The sequence below is a fragment of the Ictalurus punctatus genome, chromosome 3 (genome assembly GCF_001660625.3).
Source record: "Ictalurus punctatus breed USDA103 chromosome 3, Coco_2.0, whole genome shotgun sequence".
Classification (NCBI taxonomy): Eukaryota; Metazoa; Chordata; class Actinopteri; order Siluriformes; family Ictaluridae; genus Ictalurus; species Ictalurus punctatus.
This window is the reverse complement of record NC_030418.2, coordinates 28,428,681-28,452,528: the sequence shown is the minus strand read 5'-3', so window position 1 is coordinate 28,452,528 and position 23,848 is coordinate 28,428,681. Positions and strand designations below refer to the sequence as shown.

The 23,848-nt window shown below is 38.9% G+C and overlaps 1 protein-coding gene across 3 annotated transcripts in view; it reads right to left on the bottom strand.

Annotated features, from left to right (window-relative positions):
• The window catches only part of htt (huntingtin), a 50,909-nt gene that overhangs the window by 26,465 nt on the left and 596 nt on the right, over window positions 1–23,848 (bottom strand). For 2 of the 3 annotated variants that reach the window (XM_017464521.3, XM_053679854.1), the window contains exons 2-27: window positions 20,750–20,833; window positions 19,062–19,182; window positions 18,824–18,883; window positions 18,386–18,465; window positions 17,577–17,715; window positions 15,110–15,251; window positions 14,820–14,998; window positions 14,494–14,698; window positions 12,575–12,619; window positions 11,523–11,600; window positions 10,402–10,766; window positions 9,501–9,624; window positions 9,102–9,220; window positions 8,576–8,687; window positions 8,244–8,381; window positions 6,637–6,795; window positions 5,093–5,190; window positions 4,847–4,986; window positions 4,629–4,692; window positions 4,400–4,500; window positions 2,807–2,953; window positions 2,576–2,696; window positions 2,294–2,439; window positions 1,611–1,768; window positions 694–896; window positions 374–500 (exon numbers count right to left, since the gene is read on the bottom strand). In XM_017464521.3, coding sequence (XP_017320010.1) covers window positions 374–500; window positions 694–896; window positions 1,611–1,768; window positions 2,294–2,439; window positions 2,576–2,696; window positions 2,807–2,953; window positions 4,400–4,500; window positions 4,629–4,692; window positions 4,847–4,986; window positions 5,093–5,190; window positions 6,637–6,795; window positions 8,244–8,381; window positions 8,576–8,687; window positions 9,102–9,220; window positions 9,501–9,624; window positions 10,402–10,766; window positions 11,523–11,600; window positions 12,575–12,619; window positions 14,494–14,698; window positions 14,820–14,998; window positions 15,110–15,251; window positions 17,577–17,715; window positions 18,386–18,465; window positions 18,824–18,883; window positions 19,062–19,182; window positions 20,750–20,833 — 3,455 coding nt within the window. The remainder of the gene's footprint in view (window positions 1–373; window positions 501–693; window positions 897–1,610; window positions 1,769–2,293; window positions 2,440–2,575; window positions 2,697–2,806; window positions 2,954–4,399; window positions 4,501–4,628; window positions 4,693–4,846; window positions 4,987–5,092; window positions 5,191–6,636; window positions 6,796–8,243; window positions 8,382–8,575; window positions 8,688–9,101; window positions 9,221–9,500; window positions 9,625–10,401; window positions 10,767–11,522; window positions 11,601–12,574; window positions 12,620–14,493; window positions 14,699–14,819; window positions 14,999–15,109; window positions 15,252–17,576; window positions 17,716–18,385; window positions 18,466–18,823; window positions 18,884–19,061; window positions 19,183–20,749; window positions 20,834–23,848) is intronic. The other variant, XM_053679855.1, reaches the window with a different exon arrangement.

The window sequence follows — 23,848 nt, the reverse complement described above, 5'->3', positions numbered from 1 at the left end:
ATTTATTTTAAAAGAGACCAACAAGTTCAACCTATTCAATAACTGTACCACTGAAACAGGTTTAACAACATGCTGTTTGGATTGTTATTTATTTACCCTTAAGTTTATCACTAATAAGAACATTTCTCAGTCAGGGATTAATAGGAAGCTTCCATCAGACTACGAAGTTAATTTATTGATCTTTGGCAGTTAATTCAAGCTTTAAAAGCGAATAGACTAAAATTGCAAGGGAGAAAGGTGGTCACTTTTTTTGTTAAGGAGGCTTTCATGTTCAACTTTTGAAAACTACTTAATGGATCCGCTAACCACAGCTGGCAGAGAAAACGCAGCCAGACTGATGCAAATACTCGTGAAGTGTCATGTGTCATATTACCTGCATTGGTCTCTCCTCCTTTTTTTGGGCTCATGGGAGTGGTGCTGGGTTCAGTTGTGTCCTTCTCTTTGCCCTTTCGCCTGATTGGACTTAGAGATGGAGTGTTGGTCAGCGATGGCAATGTAGCCTGGTTTAAAAACAAACAAACAAATTAAATTTAAAAAAAAACCCACAACCTTTAATGGTTTACTGAAGATCTCAAAGCACAAACTGTTTCATTCAGTGATTTAGAACATGTAAAATGTAATCGCAAATGCAAATATATATATATAAATAAATAAAACAAAACATTGCATGGTTAGAAAACAATATTGTATTACCTTCACCACAGGGCCTGGGGACGTGTCCTCTAGGACATGTGCACAGATGTTGAGGACCTTCAGCAAGTGTGAAAACAACTGCTCCGCCATAGCAACTAGGGAACGGTCACTCAGAGCAGGCCACACCTCTTCCTGTTTGGAGGGAGCAGAGCTGGACTCTTCCTCACCAGCCCATGGGCTTTTCATGCACTTTGGTGCAGCAGCTTAAATTTCAGAGTGGAAGCAGGACACAGACAGGTAAGGCAACAAATATCAAACCTTAAAGATTATGGTACTTTTTTCACATATCTGCTCCTTTTAGGTACCAGCTGATTCAAATGTAAAGCAACAGGATGTAAGATTTTACAATTTCCATCAGTCCTGTATGCTTTTTCACCTCTTATGGCACAATATCAGACTCTTTGACTCTCTCACTCCTCTTTGTTTACACTTTCACATTCATTCTCTGTCTCTCTCTCTCTCTCTCTCTCTCTCTGTCTCACTCTCTGCCCAGATTGGCAATGGGTCCTGTCACTGTGTAAGTGGACTTACTTCATGCCTGAGCCGGTGTATTAAGTAGGTGTACAACTTTCCTGACATCCCTAACACATTAAAATAATAGAATTGTCAGAGCGACTCACAGGACCTCATGACTCAATGTAATTTCTAACAACATTTGTAACATGTCATTTTTAACAACAACTGAAGCACACTGTACACGGCATCTTTAAATATAGATAAAATATTTAGCAAAATTGTGGAGTCATTTGTATGCTCTCCCAATCTAGAAAATTCTCTCAGTTCGTCCCACAGTCCCCCAATCAAAGCTAAAATTCCAAAAAGTGCATGTGTACATGCAGTATTTTTGTGTGCATTAAATCAACAGAAATGGCAAACCAAAATGTCACGATTGTGACAGTCTAAAGCAGGTTGCGCACCAGCAAGCAGGTTTCCAGCCAGCATCAAGGCATCCTGATGAGCAGAGAGGTCCAGTGGGAACCAGGCGGAGGAGAGGAGCGACAGTACCATGCTGGCCACACCGACAATCAATGACCTACGGCCGTCTTCGCTGCTGCCACTCTGGCTCTGAGATAGACTAGAGAGAGAGCGCAGATTAATACAGGTTAAGGCTTTAAATAATAAATGTTAACAAAATACAGTGTGAAATAAGCATGATGTGCATTTCCCCCCAGACTTTTAGGAATTGTTTTGCCAACTAGCAGGCACTGCAACTTAATACAGGTTAGGTGGGTAGTACTACAATAGTTAGAATGCTTTCCACAAACAACCTTTACTGAAACATTCATAGTAAAACTGTAACACTAACATTTACATATAGATGTTTGTTACTTGTTACGCATGTCCCTTAAGTCTTACAGAAGTTGTCATGAGAATGATTTTGTTACAGGAAGGGCGCCAATATTAAGTTTATTATTTTATATATATATATATATATATATATATATATATATATATATATATATATATATATATATATATATATATGTGTGTGTGTGTATATTTATTTATTTATTCATTTATTTATTTATTTATGGGTGATGAATATCTTAAACTGCGGGGAGACTTCCTGTCTAGGAAATACCGTACACACTGTGCTCACCTGTAGGAGCGTGCTTGGCTGCGGGACTGGCTGGATCGGCCAAATTGGAACACAGGAGAGCTGACAAAGCCGCAGTGCCACCCTGTGCTCCAGGTGCACACTGGGAAAGTGAAGGATAGCAGACACAATGCCTCGCAGCAGCCGAACTGAAGCGAAGAGAGAACAGAAAGCGCAAGCGAGACAAATTTATGTCCTGAGTTTCATGTATATTTGAAGAAATTATCGATGGACTCGATTTGTATAGCTACAGAGGAACTCAAGTCTCAGCCTTCTGAAACTTACAGTCAGAGCTCTAGAAGTGGAGGAGGTAAGCGCGTGAGAGATGGCGGTGATGACTCGAGAAAGGTTGTTCTCCACTGTAACGTCGGACACGCCCGGTGACAGACTGTAACCTCGATATGTCCTATTATAAAGCACATGAGTTGCAATAGTCATTTAGAGAGAGAGAGAGAGTAAAAAAAGAAAAGTGTAACGCACTACGCAATTGATCATTACACTGTATGCTGTTTTTACCGTGTGATGGTGCTGACGGTAAACTGAGACGGAGGCTGCGTCTCGTGCATCAGAAGCTGCAAATAGACACTGCTCTGATCACGTGCAATAGCCACCACTGGATCTGCCTGAGCCTGGTCACAATCATAGAACAACCTAGAGACCAATCTGGAAAGAGGCACACACAGGTATTTAATTTCAACTGGCATAAACTGTCAAGTGAACAAAAAATTATCAAGATGTTCGCAGCGTACAAGGACTTGACATTCTGCTGACAAAAGACTTCTCCCTCTGTGGGAAATCAGGTAGCACAGCCAGCCAGAGACAGCGAACAATAGCTCGGTTTCTTTTTTTTTTATGGACCAAGATCATAATCATAAATAATGTGTGCCAATAAAGTCAATACCATCCTAGCAAGGAGTTCCTTGGCTTTGAATGCCTGGTACTTTCTATAAGCAATTCTGTTCACCCAAGCAACTGATAAGTCGCTTATTTGCTGGTGGTAGTGGCACAGTGGATAAGACATTAGACTTCAAATCCAATCGCCACCAAGCAGCCACTACTGGGCCCTTGAGCAAGGTCCTTAACAATCAGCTGCTTAGTTATACGCAGCAAATGAGAGAAATTTGGATAAGGGTGTGTGCCAAAATGCCATAAATGTAGCTTGTCTTTCGTGGGTGTGTAGCAGCTTAGATTCGAAAAGCAAATGAACTGTACTAGTTGCATACATTCCCTACTAGAGAACTAACGTCATATTTAAAGAAAGCTCGTACATGACAATAAGACAAAAGCACGGTTTTTCTTCCGTTTTTGCATGCCAAACAGTAAAGCTACTTACAGACCTTAAGAGCTACTTACCGACCTTACAGGCTTATGATTGGTCAGAGGAATCATTAGCACCACTCGTTTGGATTTGTTAGGTATTCCTATACCTAATTTGCACAGAACTGAGAAACTCTCGATTGATATGTTGCTTGTAGCTTGCCACAACACTGAAATCACATCACCGTGTGGTGAACAATACACTACCGGTCAAAAGTTTGGAGACACTCGACTGAAATGTTTCTCATGATCTTAAAAACCGTTTGATCTGAAGGTGAATGATTAAATGTTTGAAATCGGTGTCGTAAACAAAAATATAGTTGTGCCAACATATTCATTTCTTTCATTAGAAAACTAACATTTTATTTACAAAAAAATATTTTTTTTTTAAACGGATGACTTGGAGCAAAATATTCCGAAAAGCAGCCAATAAGAGTCCAGCATAGGTGGAAACTCCTTTAATACTGTTTTAAAAGCATCTCAGGGAAATTCCTCAAGATATCGGTTGAGACAATGCCAAGTATACATTTCTGGAAATGTATTCTATTTTGAAGATGGGGAAAATATTAAATTATTTCAGATTTTTTCTAACAACATAATTCCCATAGTTGCATTTGTGTTACTCAAGAGTTTTCATGACTTTATTATTCTTGTAAAATGTGGGGGAAAAAAAATAAAGAATGGGTGTGTCTAAACTTTTGACCGGTAGTGTACTTATCCTATGAATGGTCACTGCCCTGTCCCTATCCCTTTGTCATCTTTTGTTGTGAAAATAGGGATACGCTTGTTTACCTGGTAACAATAGAAGCCGCAACATGTCGTACACGCGGATCATCGTCACCAAGAAGGTAAATCACTACGTCCTTTATTACTCTGTCCTGCAGACGCAACAACTGAGAGATAGAGAACACACAGAAACATATATTGAACTGTGGCAAAAGTAAAATTGATTAATTTGTTTACTGCACATTTACAACAGTGTTCTAGACGAATTAAAAAAGTGAGGTGTGTATAGCCTTACCCTGGTGTAGTGATGCTCTCCTCTGTGCAACTTCTCCGTTTTCCTCTCTAGAAAGCACACTAACCTGCGATCAAGAGTAGCCACGTTAGAGTCTTTAGCACTAGCGTTGTAGTGATGTAATGTTAAAGCAACACATTTATAAAGGAATAAAGACCTAACAGTATTTTAATATCAATATTAGATGCTGTATGACAAATGAAGCAGAGTTAACCTCTTACCGAAAGTCCACTTCTGCCAGGGTTTCTAGAAGCTCATTACGGACCAGCCAATAAGAGCAATCCCTCAGGGTCAAGAGGTCAATGAGGAGCTGCAGACCCAGCTCACTGAGACTGCTGCTGCACAGAGCCATGATACAGTGCTGAAATGAGAAACACACATCCATACACACGTCATTATAGAGAACACGCTTTAGTATTTGTATATCCATGTGTTGGATTGGCATGTACATGTATACATGTTCTTACCCTCACAGCTGAACAGGCCATCTTACATGTCACTGAGGACTCGTCCTTCAGACTGCGCTGTAGTAAGGGTATGATGTCTTCCAGAGACACTTTGTTTCCTGACACACAGAAATATTGAAGTAAATAAAAGATATACAGTCATGGGGAAATAAGTACACCCCATGGAAATTGTTGGCTTTTTTGATCAACTTTGAAACCGTGCCTATTAATAGAGTTGATATACTTGAACAAAATCACAAGGAAAAATAGCTTTTTCAAACATTTATTCAATAGAAATAGCAATAGATGTGATACTCTTCTGTGGAAAAAGGTAGTTTTAGGTTTTCTTGCATGTACTGCCCGTTTCAAAGCCCCCCAAAACATTTCAATGGGGTTCAAATCCGGGCTTTGACTAGGCCATTCCATAACCCTCCAGTTCTTCTTTTTCAGCCATTCTTTGATGGATTTGCTAGTGTGCTTAGGATCATTATCCTGTTGAATGGTCCACTTTCGGTTCAACTTCAACTTTTGGACAGACACATTACCTTCAAGCACTCGCTGAATAGATGCAGAATTCATAGTTGAATCAATAAATGCAAGCAGCGAAGCAACCCCAAACCATAACATTTCCACCACTGTGCTTCACAGTTGGTATGAGGTGCTTCTCCTGAAAAGCTGCCTTTGGTCTGTGCCAAACATGTCTGCTGTTACTGTGGCCAAACATCTCTATATTTGATTTGTCTGTCCAGAGCACATTATTCCAAAAGGTCTGGTCTTTGCCTATATGCTCATTGGCAAAACGTAGTCTTGCTCCAATGTTCTTTTTAGATTGCAAAGGCTTTTTCCTGGCACGCCTTCCATACAGGTCAAATTTGTGCAATCTCTTTCTGATTGTAGAAGCATGCACACTGACACCAACAGCAGATCCTGCAATTAAATTTTGGGGTTCTTGGAGACTTCTTTTTGCATCAGTCTGCTCTTGGGCTGAATTTGCTGGGATGGCCAGTCCTGGACAAACTGACAGTCATTTGAAATCTGTGCCACTTGTAGATGATTCTCCTTACAGTGGAATGATGTATTTCAAATAATCTGGAGAGCTTTTTAAATCCCTTGCCAGACTTATAGGCAGCCGCAACTGTTTTTCTTAAGGCCTTACAGAACTCTTTAGATCTGGGCATGATGACGCCACACACCTCAATAACAAAGGGAACACCAGACACTAGATATGAGAGGGGCATAAATAAGACAGGTTCCACCTGCTTTCCCTAAGCAGGTTCTAAATAACTAGAACACCTGATTCTATGGTAATTTTATGGATTTGAAGGTGTGATAAATGTAGAGGTGTACCTACTTTTTCATGTGCCTGATCTGTTTTTTTTTTTTTTTTGCTAATATAAATTGTGAAAATTACTACAAAATGTCAATTTTATGTATCATTTGATAGAGTGTAAACTTTATTAATAGGCACTGTTTCAAAGAGGATCAAATGTTTGCTTGTTCAAATATGTTTAAAAAACAACCACCATGTGGTTGTTTTTTCAAACTGGTTTTTCTGTGATTCTCACCAGTGCTGCTGTGGAGGCGTGCGAGCCACAACTCCGTGCTGAAGCGAGTCTTGAGCAGGATGGCTTGGATCAAAGCTCCACTCAGTATGGCTGTAGCTCCCCTAATCTGAGGATCCCCGTGCTCAATGTACTGCAGGATGTCACTGATGTACTGCTGCGCTGTTAAACAAAACCCCACAGCACATATTAGAGTTGATTTTGTCAATACAATGAGACCAAATTTAGCTTGACATGCTGAAAATCACTCAAGACACATTTTCAACTGAATGGTAAGTTAATCTACATCCCCAATTCCAAAAAAGTTGGGACAGTATGAAAAATGCAAAAAAAAAATAAAAAAAAATTCAAATTTCATTTGAAAATTCAATGCACCCTGTACTATATTGAAAACACATTAACACATGATTTGATGTTTTACTTTGTGAATTTTATTCATTTTTGAAAATATACACTCATTTCAAATCTGATGGCCGCAACACACTCCAAAAAAGTTGGGTCAGTCGACGGTTTACCACTGTGTAACTTCACCTTTTCTTTTAATAACACTTATTAAGCGTTTGGGCGCTGAGTGAAGACACCAGTTGGTTAGGTTTAGCAAGTGGAATTTCATTGCATTCATCCACTACGCATTTCTTCAGCTGCGCAACTCTACGGCGCCTTCGTTGCCTTATTTTGTGCTTCATAATGCGCCACACATTCTCAATCAGAGACAGGTAAGGACTCTAGGCAGGCCATGCTCGCACCTGCACTCTCTGCTTACGCAACCATGCGCTTGTAATCCGGGCAGAATGTGGTTTGCCGTTGTCCTGCGCTGGATGGCAGCATATGTTGCTCCAAAATGTGTACATATCTTTCTGAATTAATGGTTGCCCTCACAGATGTGCACGTTACCCATGCCATAGGCACTGACACCCCCATACCATGACAGACGCTGGCTTTTGGACCTGACGCTGATAACAGCTTGAATGGTCCTTTTCCTCTTTGGCCCGGAGAACACAACGGCTGTTTTGTCCGGAAACTATTTGAAATGTCGACTCGTCGGACCACAAAACACGATTCTACAGTGCTACTGTCCATCCGAGCCCAGAGAAGTCAGCAGCGCTTCTGGACAGTGTTGATGTATGGCTTCTGCTTTGCAGAGTAAAGCCTTAACTTGCATTTGTGGATGCAGCGGCGAATGGTGACAAGGGCTTACCAAAGTATTCCCGAGCCCATGTCAGGAAATCCATTACAGACTCGTGACGGTAGGCAGGCAAAATAAAGAAATCTTTGCAGGGTTATTGTTATTGTGGACCCACATTGTGCAGCATTCAACAATGCGACTGACAATCTGCATCACGGAGTTGTGAAGCGCATGTGTTCTGAGTACAGATTTCAGCTATATCATCGTATTAAAAATCGTAAGCACTGGGTTACAATCAAAATAACAGGTAAAAGCTATGCTATGTTACATAGCATGTAACATGAACGCAATCCACATGTAGAAGTATTATATATACGTAAAATAACGTATTCTGGTATATAATTTGCAATACATAACAATAAACAGCATATTAATAGAAGCAATTTTAATATAATTATACTCCAAACATATTCCAATGTCTTACCATCAGTCTGCTGTCCATCCAGGGGCTCCAGGTAGAGTCTGTTAAAAAACGTTTCAGGGAGAAGCGCTGCTGCTGCTCCTACACAACTGACCGCTAAAGCCTTCACGCTCACACGGACCTCCTTATCAGGAACCAGCCCTGCAAAGCACGTTCACATAACGTCAAAATAAAATCGTGTTCATGTCATAATTGAATAATATTATTTTCAATCGTTTCCATGGCATCGTTGTATTTCTAAAACCACCCTACACATCCTGACCAAAAGAAGAGCAGCTCATGTGTCACAGCAGTTTCTAAGCACAACGAATGGGTGATGTTCATACGGTTCTTACCGTTTCTTTGGCCGGAGAGCAGGAAGGAGGCAGACAGCAGCCGCACACAGTGCGACAGCGGGGCCTCTGCCGGATCAGTGTAGTGTCCGATGTCCCCTTTAATCCTAGACAGCTATTAAACGCAGACAAAAAGATTTTAAAAAATTCAAATGCATTTCCAGCATTAGTGTGAGAATAAACAAAAGGTGGCAGCGTATATTTAAAAAAAATAATAAAAGTTCACTATAGATTAAAAGACTAATGGTAAGAGAGCCTTTTTTTTTTTTTTTTTTTTTTAAACGCGCATGAAGCTCTCGACTATATCTTTCCTGAAGTATAATAAGTCTGCAGTGACAGATGGATTACTACACTCTTTCATACCACCAATAAACAAGCCCTGCATGTACAGAAGGCCTGTTTAGGAGCTGTTTAAACAGATAGCAGACATCATTAAAGCATTCATGAATTCATTCATGACTTCAGGGTAAATACTATGTATTTTATTATGTATTTATAATCGAACGCTGTATTATGTGTGCATTTTAACCTTGTTATCAAGGTCCACTGGCTCCGGAACCTCATCCTTTGGTATAAAGCGATCCACGCTGCTATCAGAAGCTTGTCTGTTGTGGCCTTTACCCTCCAGTAGGTGAGGCTTACTCAGTGCTGGGGGAAGGAAAAAAAAAAAAAGACAACCGCGTAATTTAACAATTTAAGTGAGAAAGACACCGTATGTAGTTCGGCAGCCAAAATCAGATCGTATCAAGTGATACTATAGATTCAGATGCTTAAATCAAGGTTTGAATAGTAGATAAAGATTCTGGTAGATGAAAATTGTTTTTAAGGTCATGCACAGTGGTCTTAACAGGCCATATGAAGGAATGCGGTCATGATTCTCGGTGTCTCTGTGCGCAATGCCTGAATGTTGCGTGAATGTCGTTCATACCCAGCACAGAGTGAGCAAATGACTCTGGAGCTTCATCAGGGACAGGAGCCACTCCCTCCTCTTCCTCATCCTGCAGAGTGCCTATCTGCATCCCTGAGTACTGACTCTCACTGCCATCCAACACCTACACACACACACACACACACACACACACACCAAAAGAACCAAACATGAAACAAGAACACACCAACATTCACATACAAACATGGACACAAAAACGGGCATAAAAAAATAAAAATAACACAAAAACAGAAAGACATGCATTATCATTTCTTATATAAACAAGGAATCAGGATATTCCAGTACGCAAACTGCTATGAAAGACTAAAGCACTAATGGATTCAGCCAAAGATTGTATGCAAAATCAATGCATATCCCTATATCAATGCAGGTTTTTATTATTTTTATTGGGGGAAAATGTTGCAGAAAGGTAACAGTATTTAGTACAGAGTCATAAACTAACAGATGCACAAACATGCATTCTGGATGCTTGAATCCAAATAACCAAAGAAGATCTCATCAACATGCTTCTTACTGAAGGTCAGAATTAAAAATAGAGATGGTTATTTCTGAATTCTTCTTTTAGGGAGAAAGTGAAAACTGATTAACAGCATAAAATGCACTTGACTTGATTTTCTGTTCTTTCTGCACAATATGGGCGTGCATGAGGAAGAAAGCTTAATTTTTTTTCAAAAACCAACGCAGCTGAGCTCAGACAGGAGGATGGGGAGATTAAGATATAACCCTCATTCTGCCACCTGCTGACCTTGTCACTACTGCTAGCGAAGGAGACGGCAGAAGAAGAAGAAGAAGAAGAAGAAGAAGAGGAAGATATGGAAGAGGAGGTGGCTGTGTAGGATGAAGAGGCCTCGCTGTCGGGGTGGAAGGAAGTGTATCTTACGAGCTCGGCGCAGTCTGAGGGAGTCACAGCCGAATCGGGCCCCTCTGTGGTCGTCTGGGAGCTGTCGCTAGGAGGTGAAGATGACCCCGCCCCCACTGAAGGATTGGTCTCTGAGTGCAAATCGGCGGTGGCGCCCACAGCCCTGATGGCGCTGCTCGAGCTGCGACTCAGCATGTCTTCGTCTTCCTCGTCAGGTGTTTCAGGTCCACCCCCTTGTTCTGATGATGCGCTCAGTTCTACAGAGTCGCCTGGCTGCAGGGTATGCTGGGAAGAACGCGGCTGCTCTGTGATGATGTCAGCCTGGCTGAGGGACGACACGCCTGACGAGGAGGGGGCATCGCTGGAGCTTTCCCCTCCCACTGAGGCTGCAGGTGTTCAACAGATAAATAACCATAATACATTTGTGCTTTAAACAAACTAATGAATTGATGAACAAACATTTTTTTTTGTATTATAACACAGTGCTTTTGAATTCACAAATCTGAGTGGTCAGAAGGCATTGATTAATTGTTTATAATGACAGCTCTGACTATAGTCATAATTACAGAAGTAATTCAAATCACAGGTTTACTAATGCAACAGTCATCGTTTCTATAGCAACAGCTCAATCACAGGAACTTGTATCGCAGACACTCTACACCTGATAATAAACAGACAAACGTTTAACGTTTATGAAAGGAGTCTCCAGCATCAGGTAGTTGTCCAATATGGGGAAGTTTTTAAGACAAAGGATTTTTTACACTTTGCAGTTTCTCAGTTAGATGAAAAGCTGTTTTTCTGTGTCATTAACTTAACACTGAGAAAAAAGAGGCAGGTGAGGGACTGTTTATAGCTCCTATAACATAAGCAATAACAGGAACTAGCTTGTTCCACAACATTAACTGTAACTATAAATGGTTAAAAGTATGACGTCTTTTTTGAATAAACATAACATTTTAATTGTGAATCAACTGCTTTAGTATAAGAGGAATGAAACACTTTAAAGATGAGCTGTTTTAGGAAAACAAATAATCACACTACCCCTTCGTTGATCATTTTCCAATAACAGCACACCCCAAGTGTTTTATTCCTTATGTTATTAATTGAACGGACATACTGACCTTTAAGGTCTTAAGTCCTACCTGTAAAGGAGCCTGTCGTGACCTCTGCCTTCTCAGGATCATCCTCCAGACCCTCCTCTTCCCCTGACAGGAGTTTACCTGAAATAGTTACAGCATGTAGGTGAAATGACCCCATAACGTTATGAGCATTGTAGCACATATGCAGTTTTAAATGACATAAAAGATTACAACAGAACATCATGTTCTAACCTAAAAATGTTCCTCAATGACTGATAAGTTACTAAAGCAAGGTCAAAAAATAGCATGAACACTACCGGTCAAACCTTTGTGGACATTTGACTGAAATGTTTCTCATGATCTTAAAAACCTTTTGATCTGTAGGTGAATGATTAAATGTTTGAAATCGGTGTCGTAGACAAAAATATCATTGTGCCAACATATTCATTTCTGTCATTAGAAAACTAACATTTTATTTACAAAAAAAATCTTTTATTTAAACGAATGACTCAGAGCGAAATATCCCGAAAAGCAGCCAATAAGTGTCCAGTAGGTGGGAAATCCTTTAATACTGTTTAAAAGCATCTCAGGGAGATTCCTCAAGAAATCAGTTGAGAAAATGCCAAGAATACATTTCTGGAAATTCTAGGCAAAAAGGGGGTCTACTTTGAAGATGCTGAAATATTAAATTATTTTTTATCACAACATAATTCCTATTGTGTTGTTCCAGAGTTTTGATGACTTTATTACTATTCTAAAATATGGGAATAAATAAAGAAAGAAAGAAAGAATGAGTGTGTCTAAACCTTTGACCGGTAGTGTACTTCACCAAATATAACATGCCGTATCTAGTCGACTATCACTTATAACTATTTTGGTATACAAAGATGCAAAAAAATATAACTTTAGACTGACAGTTTTTTGACAAATGTAAATCGCTATACCATTTTGTATACCGATATTTACATTGCACTACAAGCAGCGTGCTACTAATGAATGAAGGAATAAATAAATAAGTAAAGCCTTCAGCTCTATTTCTGGATGTTTTTCTTAAAATGGAGATGGAATCAAAAGGACAGGTGATACAAAGGTTAAAAGGTCAGGCAGGACGTCACCTTTCTGCTTCCTGAGGACCAGTGGACTGGATGTTGATCCCCCAGCTGCACGCATGCAACAGGAAGTAGAGAGAACAGCAAAAAAAACCCCAGAAACCAAGGGAAATGGAGTTCAGACAGTTAGAGATTAGGTCAACAGACAAAGCAGAGGAGAAGTTACTGAAATCAGATGAGCGATTATGTCACAGAATGATATGAGTTTTTCAAGTGGAATCATAGAAATGCTTATTATTCAACAGTCACATGCAAGTTAGGAGGTACACACAGTATATGAAGGTAAAGAAACACTGTTAGAGATGTAAGAAGCGTTGCGTTAAACGGGTCTCATACCAAAGTTTCGGTTTGTGGGATTTCTTTGTGAAATATTTGCAATTCCCTTTATACCACATTGAATTCTGGAGTCTGATTGGTCAGAAGTGGTTGATTAATTGTCTTTAATGACAGCTCTGACTATAGTACCTGCTCAAATGTGTTCGTTCTAACGCATTATTTCCATAGTAACAACGTGCGCAAGGAAACGTATATAGAAAATCCATATAAAGAGATTTTAAAAACGTGTGATTGTTCATATTTGGTGTGAGCATCTACAGAAGGAGTCTCCAGTGTCAGTGCTTTGGAACGGTCCGAAGTAAAGCTGTAACATGAAGCTTTCCGGAACAGGAAAGTCTTCAGGATGGCGGGCTTTTCCGACTTTCTCTGTAACAGGACAAGCTGCACTTGTTCCCTGGCATATTAACTTCCAGAGAAAAGGAACGACTGTTTATAAATGCTATACATTAGGGGACAGGAATCTATGGCTCTTTCAGTGATCGGCTATGGCTCAACGGCGGGTCAATTCAATTAAAACTTTAAATATTACATAATTCATAATAGATGCCTGTTTGTCATGTATACACCAAGCTGTGGCACAAGCAGCTCACATTTCACTGGAAAGTGTGAAGCAGAGTGGTAATTTCCTGGTCTAATTCATAAATCAGCTGAAAACTACATAGCCAGTCTGGTTTCCGTTTTAATTTTTTTTTAACAGAGGTGAAATGACTAAAAGAAAAAAAGAAAAAAGGAAAAAAAAAAGATGACGAGTATCGCTCTTTCCAGTCTGAACGGACAGACGAATTTGCATATTTTGAAAGTCGCATTAATTTATTACATTACCACTTTTTATAATGATGCAATAATAGTATAGATAAAACTATAAGAAGAAAACATATTTAAAAACATTCAAAAATGTATGTTAACTTTTCTCTGGCTCTTTAGCTCTTTTCTCTGGCTCTTTAACTCTTTCCTCTGGCTCTGCCGGCTGAAAAGTTCCTGACCTCTGCTATACAAGAACGAACTGGTTTTGCGCATACTTGGCAATATTAAATGTAACTATAAACACATAAAAATAAAAATGGTAAATTTCCATGGTATAAAAGAAATAAAATATTTAAGGACATGATGTTACTGGAAAACAACCAACTTCATTGTGTTTATACTCTTATATTTAATACGTTTGCTTAAAATAGTTTTATGCTGTTCTCTTCAAGACCCCTTACTATAGAAACAAAACTCAGATAGTCTTTTCATTGTTTGTGTTTAATAAATTCAAGGCTCAGAAGTGGAGCTTTGTGTTCCCTACTGTTTAGACCTACAACAAGCCAGGTCCAAGCAGGGTCAAAGTTGAATTAAACAAACCTAAGCAAAATCCTGATATCAAACATGATAACTCTTATCAGACTGCTGCTTAAGGGTCCCTAGAGGTAAAATGGTATTTAGTAGCTTAAGCTAATTAATTGAATACGGATAAGACCAAATAGATCTTATGGTGTCCGTCCTTAATGTTATTTAATAACTGAAAGCTCAGAATGTGATAAAGATCTTCTTCAAAGACGCAATAATCGCAAATGTACACAAACTGCATCAATAAGGCAACAAAGTACCGATGAACTCGACGATGCTCCCGCTGCGCGCGCGGCTCTCCATCTCCTCTCTGAACACACGGGTGTGTGTGATTTTGCCAGGAATTATTAGTGTGTTTAGGAGCTCAGGAGCTGGAGTACGGAACAGCTGTTGCAGAAGCTCCAGAGAGGCGGTTACCACGTTATGATCACGGTGCTGTGTGTAGTGTAGCGTCAGCTCATACACCTGATTGGAGACATGCATCTTGATTAATATAAAGACAAATTTAATTAAACAAATCACAGCTGTTCAATATTTCCTCTAAAAGATTTTTTTTTTTAAACCACCTTATACAAAGCAACCGTACCTGGATAAGCTGTTCAGGTGTGGGGGACACGTCGGCTTCTTTTCGCATGACACCGAAGCTGCCTTTCAGGCTGGTGCTTGCGTCCTGCTGCTGCAACAGGGGCATCAGGTAGCGCAGGGTTAATAACACACCCAGAATCAGGTGGCTCGAGTGTTCCTCATCCACTGGCACCACCAGACCTGAGAGAGAACAGAAGACAAAGAAGTTGGGACAATGTGTTAGAGAAAGGAGAAAATGAAAGCACTGAGAAGTATGCATGGGTGTTGTAGGAGTGTGTGTGTGTCTCATACTTAGCAGCACGTTAAGGAGCCAAGTGTAGAAGTAGTTGGCTCTGCGCGAGTGCTGACAAACACTGACAGCCGAACTGGCCGCTGTGCGCCGAATAGTGGGAGAGCTGGACTTCAGATTTGCCACGAAGGCTTTCAGAAGCACCTGCACAAGCACAAAGACACAACTGTTCAATCTCCAAAGGAAATGGCCTGCACCTCTTACTAAGTATTCTTTAAACGAAAAAAGAAAAAGAAAAAAAAGCTAATTGCCGAAAGGTGTACGTTGTCTTTTCTACATCAACTGCGCAACCGAGCAAGCGTACATCCTGCTGCTTAAATCAGTGTCTCTATAATATAACTAAAGGACATTGACGATCTTATACATATAATCCTTCAGCTCCAGAATTACTGGCACCCTTAGTATTGTAAATATACGTTTAAAAAAGAAGGTTATGGAAAAGAAGTGTCATCATAGTTAATTAGTGTAATCTAAATGAAAATATTAAAGAAATCTGATATTTAAAATGATTGGTACCAGTGCGTTTCATGCTTTGCGCCACCTCCTTTCGCCAATGTAATAGCACAGACTATTCTTAATAAAACAGAGCAAGAAACAGATCCTCCATGGTCCTGGGTCCTGTCCTCTCTTGTGGACTCCTCTTCAGCTCACCTACAGGTTTTCACTGGGGTTTTGGTCAGCAGACCGAAACATCGTCAACAGCTTGATTCTGTGGTCTGGATTTTATTTATGTGGATTTGGACATATCATGTGGATCACTGCTTGAAGATTCAACCATGACCCAACTGAAGCTTTTTGGCAGCTAAATTTTCATTTAAAATCTCCTGGTGCTTTATGGGATGTTATACAACCATGATGTTAAAATGTCAGACAATATTTGAAGCCGTTAAAAAATAATTTGATGTTTCCATCTGTTAAATATACCATCTGTTCCTGTTTTCAACGACACCATGAACCAGGCAGACTCTCTTTTGAAGTTGTTTTTATAATATTTCAAAGCTGTGTTGTAAAGTACAGGATAGCTCGATACCGCTAAAATTAGCGCTTCTCTTTTTGAATTTCTTTTTTTCTTTTAACTAAAAAGGTCATGCAGCAACGTTGCAATCATCTATTGGTCACGTGGCGTAGTACAAAAATTCTACGCATGAGCTTGCATTTGAATGGAAGTCAATGGAGCGCTAAAGCCTAGTGTGAATGGCACTTTACAAGGTTCCCAGGGCCTTTGGAGGGAAAAACCTCAGCACAACCTCACAGATCCTCCACCTCCACCACCAGGTTCTAATGAACCCCAGGAGCTTATGCTTGTGTTTGAATAAAAAAAGAATGGCTCATACTGTGTGTGTTTGTGTGTGTGTGTGTATGGAGGCTAAATACACTCGCATCCTTCTCCAGACAGGTTCATACAAGCTCCAGTTGTTTTAAACTTCTATATTTATTTTCCTGACAGTAGTTATGAGCATTTTCAGGCCACTAGTTTTAAAGCTACGGCTTGATTTATGAAGACCAACACACCTTGTCTCGTTTTATTTCTGCATTCTCTAAACTTTCCTATGTTGATGATTAACTAATTGAATAAGCCTCTGTGCCACCTCACAGTGTAAAAGTCATAAATGACCACTTATGAGCTCTTAAACACTCAGGAACACTTTTAATAAATAAATAAATGAATGAATGAATAAATATGCTGCATTTATATTCTGGGGATGCCAATAATTGAGTATCTATTTTTTATAAAACTTGTGGGGTTTTTTTTTAAAGAATATTTTTACTTCAAGAGGTGAGACTTTTAAAAGGTGAGACTCCTCCAATATTTTCAGTGACAATCTAATTAACCATAAAGACATTGAACATCTCTTACAAAATTTAAGAGGGGAAAAAAAACCTCAATTTGACTCCAGAGGGAAGGTGCAATGGAAAGTGGGTGAATGAGTAAGACTGAGCATGGGAGAGTCAGTGGGAAGAGGGAGAGAGAGATTATGTATAATTGAAGCCAATCTGAATGAGTCACACTCCACATTTAGAATATGATGTCACCCTCATGCTCTCACGCCTGGAATCTGGGCAGGCAAGACACTAACAACACTGAAGGTGGAAAACATGTTAGATCCCCAGCTGATCCCCTGTAATACAGTCACATGACAAACAAGGTCACATGTTCATTATACACACTTCAGTGGATACTTAAAGGGCTGATGATTATTTCAGCAATTCATCCGAAGCACCTCTGCTTGGACTGAATGGAGCTGGAGAAGGACTTGCTCAGTAAATTAGGGGGATCAAAAAAAAAAAAATGTAGGCGCTTCAAAGTGCCTTGAACGTAATACTGTATATGCCGTATATACGAATATATGTCTGGAGCTGTGAAGGTAGGATTTAGGATGAACCTGCAAACTGTTCTTGTTCCATTCACTATGCAAAGCAAACATTCATATAAATCATTTTGTTCCTCACTGGAGTTTCTTATTGTACCTTGATCTCAGTGTCGTTGGCAAAGTTCCCCAGGGCTGCCATGATTTTGGGGATGGAGGAGGCCAGAGTTTCCTGCACCATCTCCTCCTGTCGCTTAGCGATCCGTGTCAGGCAGGGTAGCAGGTTCACGAGATACGGCCTGAGATATGTGAGGAGAAAGCGGCAGTTACGTACAAATAATCTTTTACACGATAAATAAATCTACGGTACTTACAGAATGTAGTACTGGCATTTAATTCATAATAATGCATTTATACATAAATGACTGTAATTAGAGTGAGTTATTGGTCCGAATCAAAACAATTTCGAAAAAAAAAACAAAAAGGAAAAAAAAAAGAAATGTAACTGAATTAGCAATTCTGAATCCATCAGCCCGTACAGGAGATTTTTTTGTGATTGTTGCAGCCAAAAATGCTTGATTTTGCCAGGGCATTTAAAACAATTTGCGATGCAACTTGCGATGCAATTTTTTGTCTTTCAGTGACGTTTGTTGCCAAATGAGACCTTTTAGCTGTACTCATGCTCGACGCACGTGAATCGAAGCAGGCTGTGATTGAACGTGCGTCGTGATGATGTCACATGATGCGTCTTGGCCCGAATCTGTGAGAATTTTGAAAAATTGTAAGCTCCTTCGAATATTGCAAAGTTTGCTTAGTTTTGCGTTCATTTCTGCAATCTGCAAAATCCTGGAGGGACTGATCTGTAATAAGACAGTTATATATCAGGGAGATATACAATTCTTACAGCAAGTTGTGGCCAAATTAATGTAGGTGCTTAAAAAAAAAGAGAATGAAAGCTGTTTATCGCACCTGCATTTCTGCGGACGCACAAGATGAGCGAGCTCACCAAACCTCCACAGCGCTGCCCGCAGGCTCCGAGAGGCACCATTCTGAAAAAATAAGACATACAGAACGCTCATTTTTTGTTTATGGTTTTTTTAAAATGTGCAGCTGTTAACATTTAAATGCATTTCCAAACCAACAATAAACAAACAATATTAAAGACAGCTTAGAATTCACAATATTAATATGCACTGAATCTGCTTGGTTTCCTCATTTTCAGCTGTTTCTGTTCTCCCTGGAAACGGCTGTGCTGAGCCTTAAAACGTAAACCACACAGCATAAGCAGCTTCGTAGGAGGAACTGGTTCATGTTCGTTGTCAATTCATCTGACAGGCCACCAAATAGTTCTTTTTTCACGATGAACATTGAATGGATTTCACTGAGGAAAAACAATGTCTACCGTACCTTTTTAATTTCTTTATAAAGCTCGAGCTGCAATCGAGGCAGGTTGGAATCCATCAATGCCTATTGAGAGAACACAGAAATAAGAAATGTTCATTCTGCTTTATTTCACATCAATAGGTTTTCATAAAATAAAAATTTTGAAAAATTCAATAATTAAATACATTTCAAGACATCTCCTTTAAAGAAAAAAAGATAACCAAGCACAGACTTCAGGAATCAGAAGCATGGAAGAACTCACTTTAATGATTTTGTTCAGGCATTCGTCTGCAACCATCCTGACGTCGGACTCCTTGTCATCGCTGCACAGCAGGAACATTTCCATGGCAATTCCCAGAAGTTTCTGGAACTCTGGGGAAGTCCTGGTGCCAGAGCCGTAATACATGAGAGAGACATAATCAGAATCGCATCGCTTTTCCAGCATCTTCTGCATATTTGAGCCCTTTCCAACAGTGACTATATGTTGTTGAGATCCATCTTTTCACACTGAGGACGACTGAGGGACTCGTACACGAGTTTTACATGAGGGTGTAAACTTATATTTTGTTTAAAGATCTTTTTTTCCATTTAGTACTGAGCATCACTGAATGTTTGCACCTTTTGTAATAGTTGTGTACGAGTCCCTCAGTCGTCCTCAGTGTGAAAAGACGGATCTCAACATCATATAAGCCGCTGTTGGAAAGAGGTCAAATATGCAGAAAATGCTGGAAAAGCAAAGAATGTACAGGACCTGGAGGATTTTTCTGAAGAACAGTGGGCAGTTTAACTGCTCAGGACAAACGAGAGACTCATGAACAACTCTCACAATACATAAAAACAGTTGTGGATCATCCAGGTAATGACACACAGTATTAATAATTGAGTGAGTGTAAACATTTGATTAAGTTCAGTTATTATTGTGACTTTATGCAAACATCTGTCATGTGAAATAACTTATTCAGGGTAGAACTAAATAAAAATTGCATTTAGTTTTTTATGATTCCTCTCCTTTTTATTTAATTATTAATATTTTGCAGATTCTGCAAGATTTATGTAAACTTATGACATCAAACGTAACAATGTGGAGCTTTAAATTAAAAGTCTTAAATAATGGTCTTGGGGGAAAAAATGTTGTCCTCAAGGTTTAATTATTTTTCAGCCATTGTCTCTAATTCATTCATTTTATGCATTTATTTACTGTACATTAACTGCTTTATCTTGTTCAGGGGTGTGTGTGTGTGTGTGTGTGTGTGTGTGTGTGTTAATGTGCCTTTCCTATGACACAAAGCACAACGCTGTACACACACTCACTCGTTCAAATCTGGGGCAATTCAGAGTAGCCAATCACCAATTGTATATGTTTGGGAAGTGGAGGAAAGCACATGGCCACAGGAAGAATATGTAAAACATGCTGACAGTATGCAGATGCAGGTGTGTTTTCCTTTATACAGTGGAAAAAAGTGGTGTCCTTAGTAACCAAAGCACAGCCAGGGTTGCTAAGCCTGCTGTGAATCGGTACTATTCTGAATCTTCACACAGCACCTGGCCGTCTGTCATCATACTGAGGATATTAATGTCTGCTGAGCTGCCCTTTAACCAGCATGGCCTTTTGATCTGTGTTAGTCTGTGACTCAGAATAAATCGTTCATATATTAATATCTGAAAATGTTCCTTTCCAATCAGTTGACTAATGAGACTCTTTCCTCCTTCAGTATTTATGACACAAAGGACTAACATGCTCAGTTCTTCTGTACACAGCATAAACATCTCCTCAGTGAAGAACTCGAACACGAGTTAAAGATTATTCGGTCTTGCAGGGATACTCATTTGTTGTATATTTGTTGAATACTCAAGAATAGAACATGATTATTTTTTATTTATTTTTGAGGATGATTCATAAAACCCAACCAAATCTTCTAAAAACTAAAATTCTGTGAGATTGCGTCCTACCTCAGAGACTGTGCTACGATATTCTCACATATCGTCAAACAATGAGTCACTCGGTCCTTTTTGGTCGTCGCGAGATCTTTTTTCCTGGAGAGAAAAACGAAAACACATTTATACCATACTGTAGCAAATCAACAATCTGAAAAATGTATGAGAACATAGAGTACTTTATTTACATGCTGCACTTGCTAGTACATCACTTTATACATTAAGATAAGGAAACATAAGATAAACTTTATTGATCCCACACTGGGGAAATTCCCTCGTTACAGCAGCTCAATTACACAAAAAGCAGATAGGAAAGAATACACATTGAATAGGAATAGAATTGAAAAAAAAAGTCTAAAAATATATATACAATAGGAATAGAAAAATAAGTATAAAAGTAGTAAAAAATAATAATGGTAATATGTACACTATGAAAACCTCAATGTATGTACAGATGAACACAAATATGAATATATACAGATGAGTAACACCTCGTTTATATACAGAAAAGTGATAAACAGATTATTGCACAGTTAACAATAGAGGGTGAGCAACAAATAATAATAGATGAATAAATGTTCGTATTGCAGAATTATTGTGAATGTGTAGGTTGATGATGCAAAACAGCTATCAGTGCTACATAATGTTGTTTCTATAGAAGTTGTACATTACTAATCAATGGTCCTCAAGTCAAACAAGATCTAAAGAGCACAATAATTTCTGACTGACGTTTGTCTGAAAAGCTCATTAGACGCAACATTCTGTCGAACAGCATGGTCCGGCGAGCTAATAAAAGCTACTATTACAATCACAGTTACAGATATAAAATCACTTTATATTCATGCATTTCTCAAGGTCATGTTCAGTTTATATTAATAAAATAACAAGCAGTCATATCGCTCTCGGTTTCTTAAATTAAAAAAAAGAAAGAAAAATTATAAAATGTTCTCTTTATTCAAACTGATCATTTAAAAACTAGATCTCCAAAAATGTTTGATTTTCCTGTGGCTTTTTTCAAAATGCGCGCTTTTGTGGGTTTTTTCTGTGGAAAACTACTACATTATGCTCTTTCACAGTGATGTTTGTTGGTAAATGAAACCTTTTAGCTGTACTCATGTTCGACGCAAGTGAATCGAAGAGAGCTTTGGCCGAATGCGTGTTTTGATGATGTCACATGACTTGTCTTGGCCTGAATCAGTAGAAAATCTGTAATTCTGTACGATAGCAGGATCGACCTTCCTGCAGGTTTCATCTCCAACCAAAATCCAACACACCTGTTTTGGTGATTAGAGTGATTCAGTCAGGTGGACATGTGTCGTGGTTTCACAGTTATACACAGTGTATTATCAGACAGTTACCTTCTCTAGCTGTTCATCACACACAATCAAGCTCCTTACTCCAGCGGTTCTCATCCCTTTGTGTCCGGCTGTGATTCTACAACATTTTAACAACACACTCCTTCTGAACTCCTCACGCTCAATCATACAACAGCAACCTCCATTTCTCTTAAAAAAACGCTTTGGCCATTTCCTCTGTTACTTTTGTATACATTACATAACCACCTGTTCGGTCCCTCCCAGCACATTCAGAACTTCATCATACACAACAGCTATTAAATGTTCAGAAGAATACTTTCTTTCTGCCAATCTCTCTTTCAGACTGTAACATGATAAATGCTGACAATGAGAGATTTTGAAGAAATTGTGGTTCTCTAAAAAATATCTTTCTAAGAAATAATGACAAATTAAGGGGTTTGAGCAAAAACTTGTGCTTTTTGGAATATACATGTAAGGACGTGCAAAGAAACGTTTGGACAAAGTTTTCACAATCATTTTTAAATGGTTGATTAATAATGCGATACCATCAAACATCATACTTTCTCTCTGCAACAAAACTAACAATTTGAATACACCAATTTATAATCCAACTTTCCGGTGTAAACCAGAACAGTACTCCCGTCTGAGTCTGGATCTTCTCTAGATTTTCCTCTCAGAGAGTCTTTCCTTGCCACTGTCGCCTCCAGCTTGCTCATTACGGATCTAACTTCTATATTAGAGTCAGTATATTTTACATTTCTAAACGCTACTTTTCCAACTAAAAATTAAATGTTGCCGAAACACGTTTCTCAGTCAGTGAAGAAATTAACAAATTACATAACAGACCACTTTTCAGACAAAATACACAATGAAGTCTGTCAGGTTTTACATGCAAGCAGTCCATACTGGATTTCATAGAGGATTTTTTGTGATTGTTGCGGCCAAAAATGCTTGAATTTGCATCAGATTTTTTTTCCCCCAGCCATACAATACACTTCTTCTGAGACAATGGTTTAAACTATTATTATTTATCATTTCCACATCATTTTCCATGTTAATTGTACTACATAATTTGGGGTTATTTTTTATTACATTATTTTCTTCAGCAGCAGACGACCGCAGGTCCTTCATTCCGACAGCAGTCAGGCTTTTTAATGCAAAAACAACACAATGTAGCACTGCTAGCTGTTTTGCATCATCAGCCATCACGTTCGCAATATTCTGCACTATGTATATTTATTCATTTATTTCTCTGTTGCTCAAGCGAACTGTGCAATAAGCCATTAGTCACTTATCTGTATATGAACAAGATGTTACTCAACTGTATATATTCATAAAATGAGGTGTTCATATTACTATTATTATTACTCTTACTTCTATTCCTGTTGCATTTTTTAGACATTTTTCTACTCTATTCCTATTTCATGTGTATTTTCTTATCTGTTGTGTGTACTTGAGCTGCTATAATGAGGGATTGTGGATTGTGGGATCAATAAAGCTTATCTTATCGTAGCTTACTAGTAAGAAATGAAAAATATTGACTATTGGATCTTTAAGCATATTTTAGATTTTATAAGATGTAGGTCGAAAATATGAAATATACAAATATCTGGAATACATGACTATTAGTTGGTCCCTAGTTTTCCCCTACTCTAACTAACACACACAACCGGATGAAGCGTTTATTGAACACCGTTTTGTGATGAGAGGGGTGTGTGTGTGTGTGTGTGTGAGAGAGAGAGAGAGAGAGAGAGAGAGAGAGAGAGAGAGAGAGAGAGAGGAATGTTAACGTTAATAA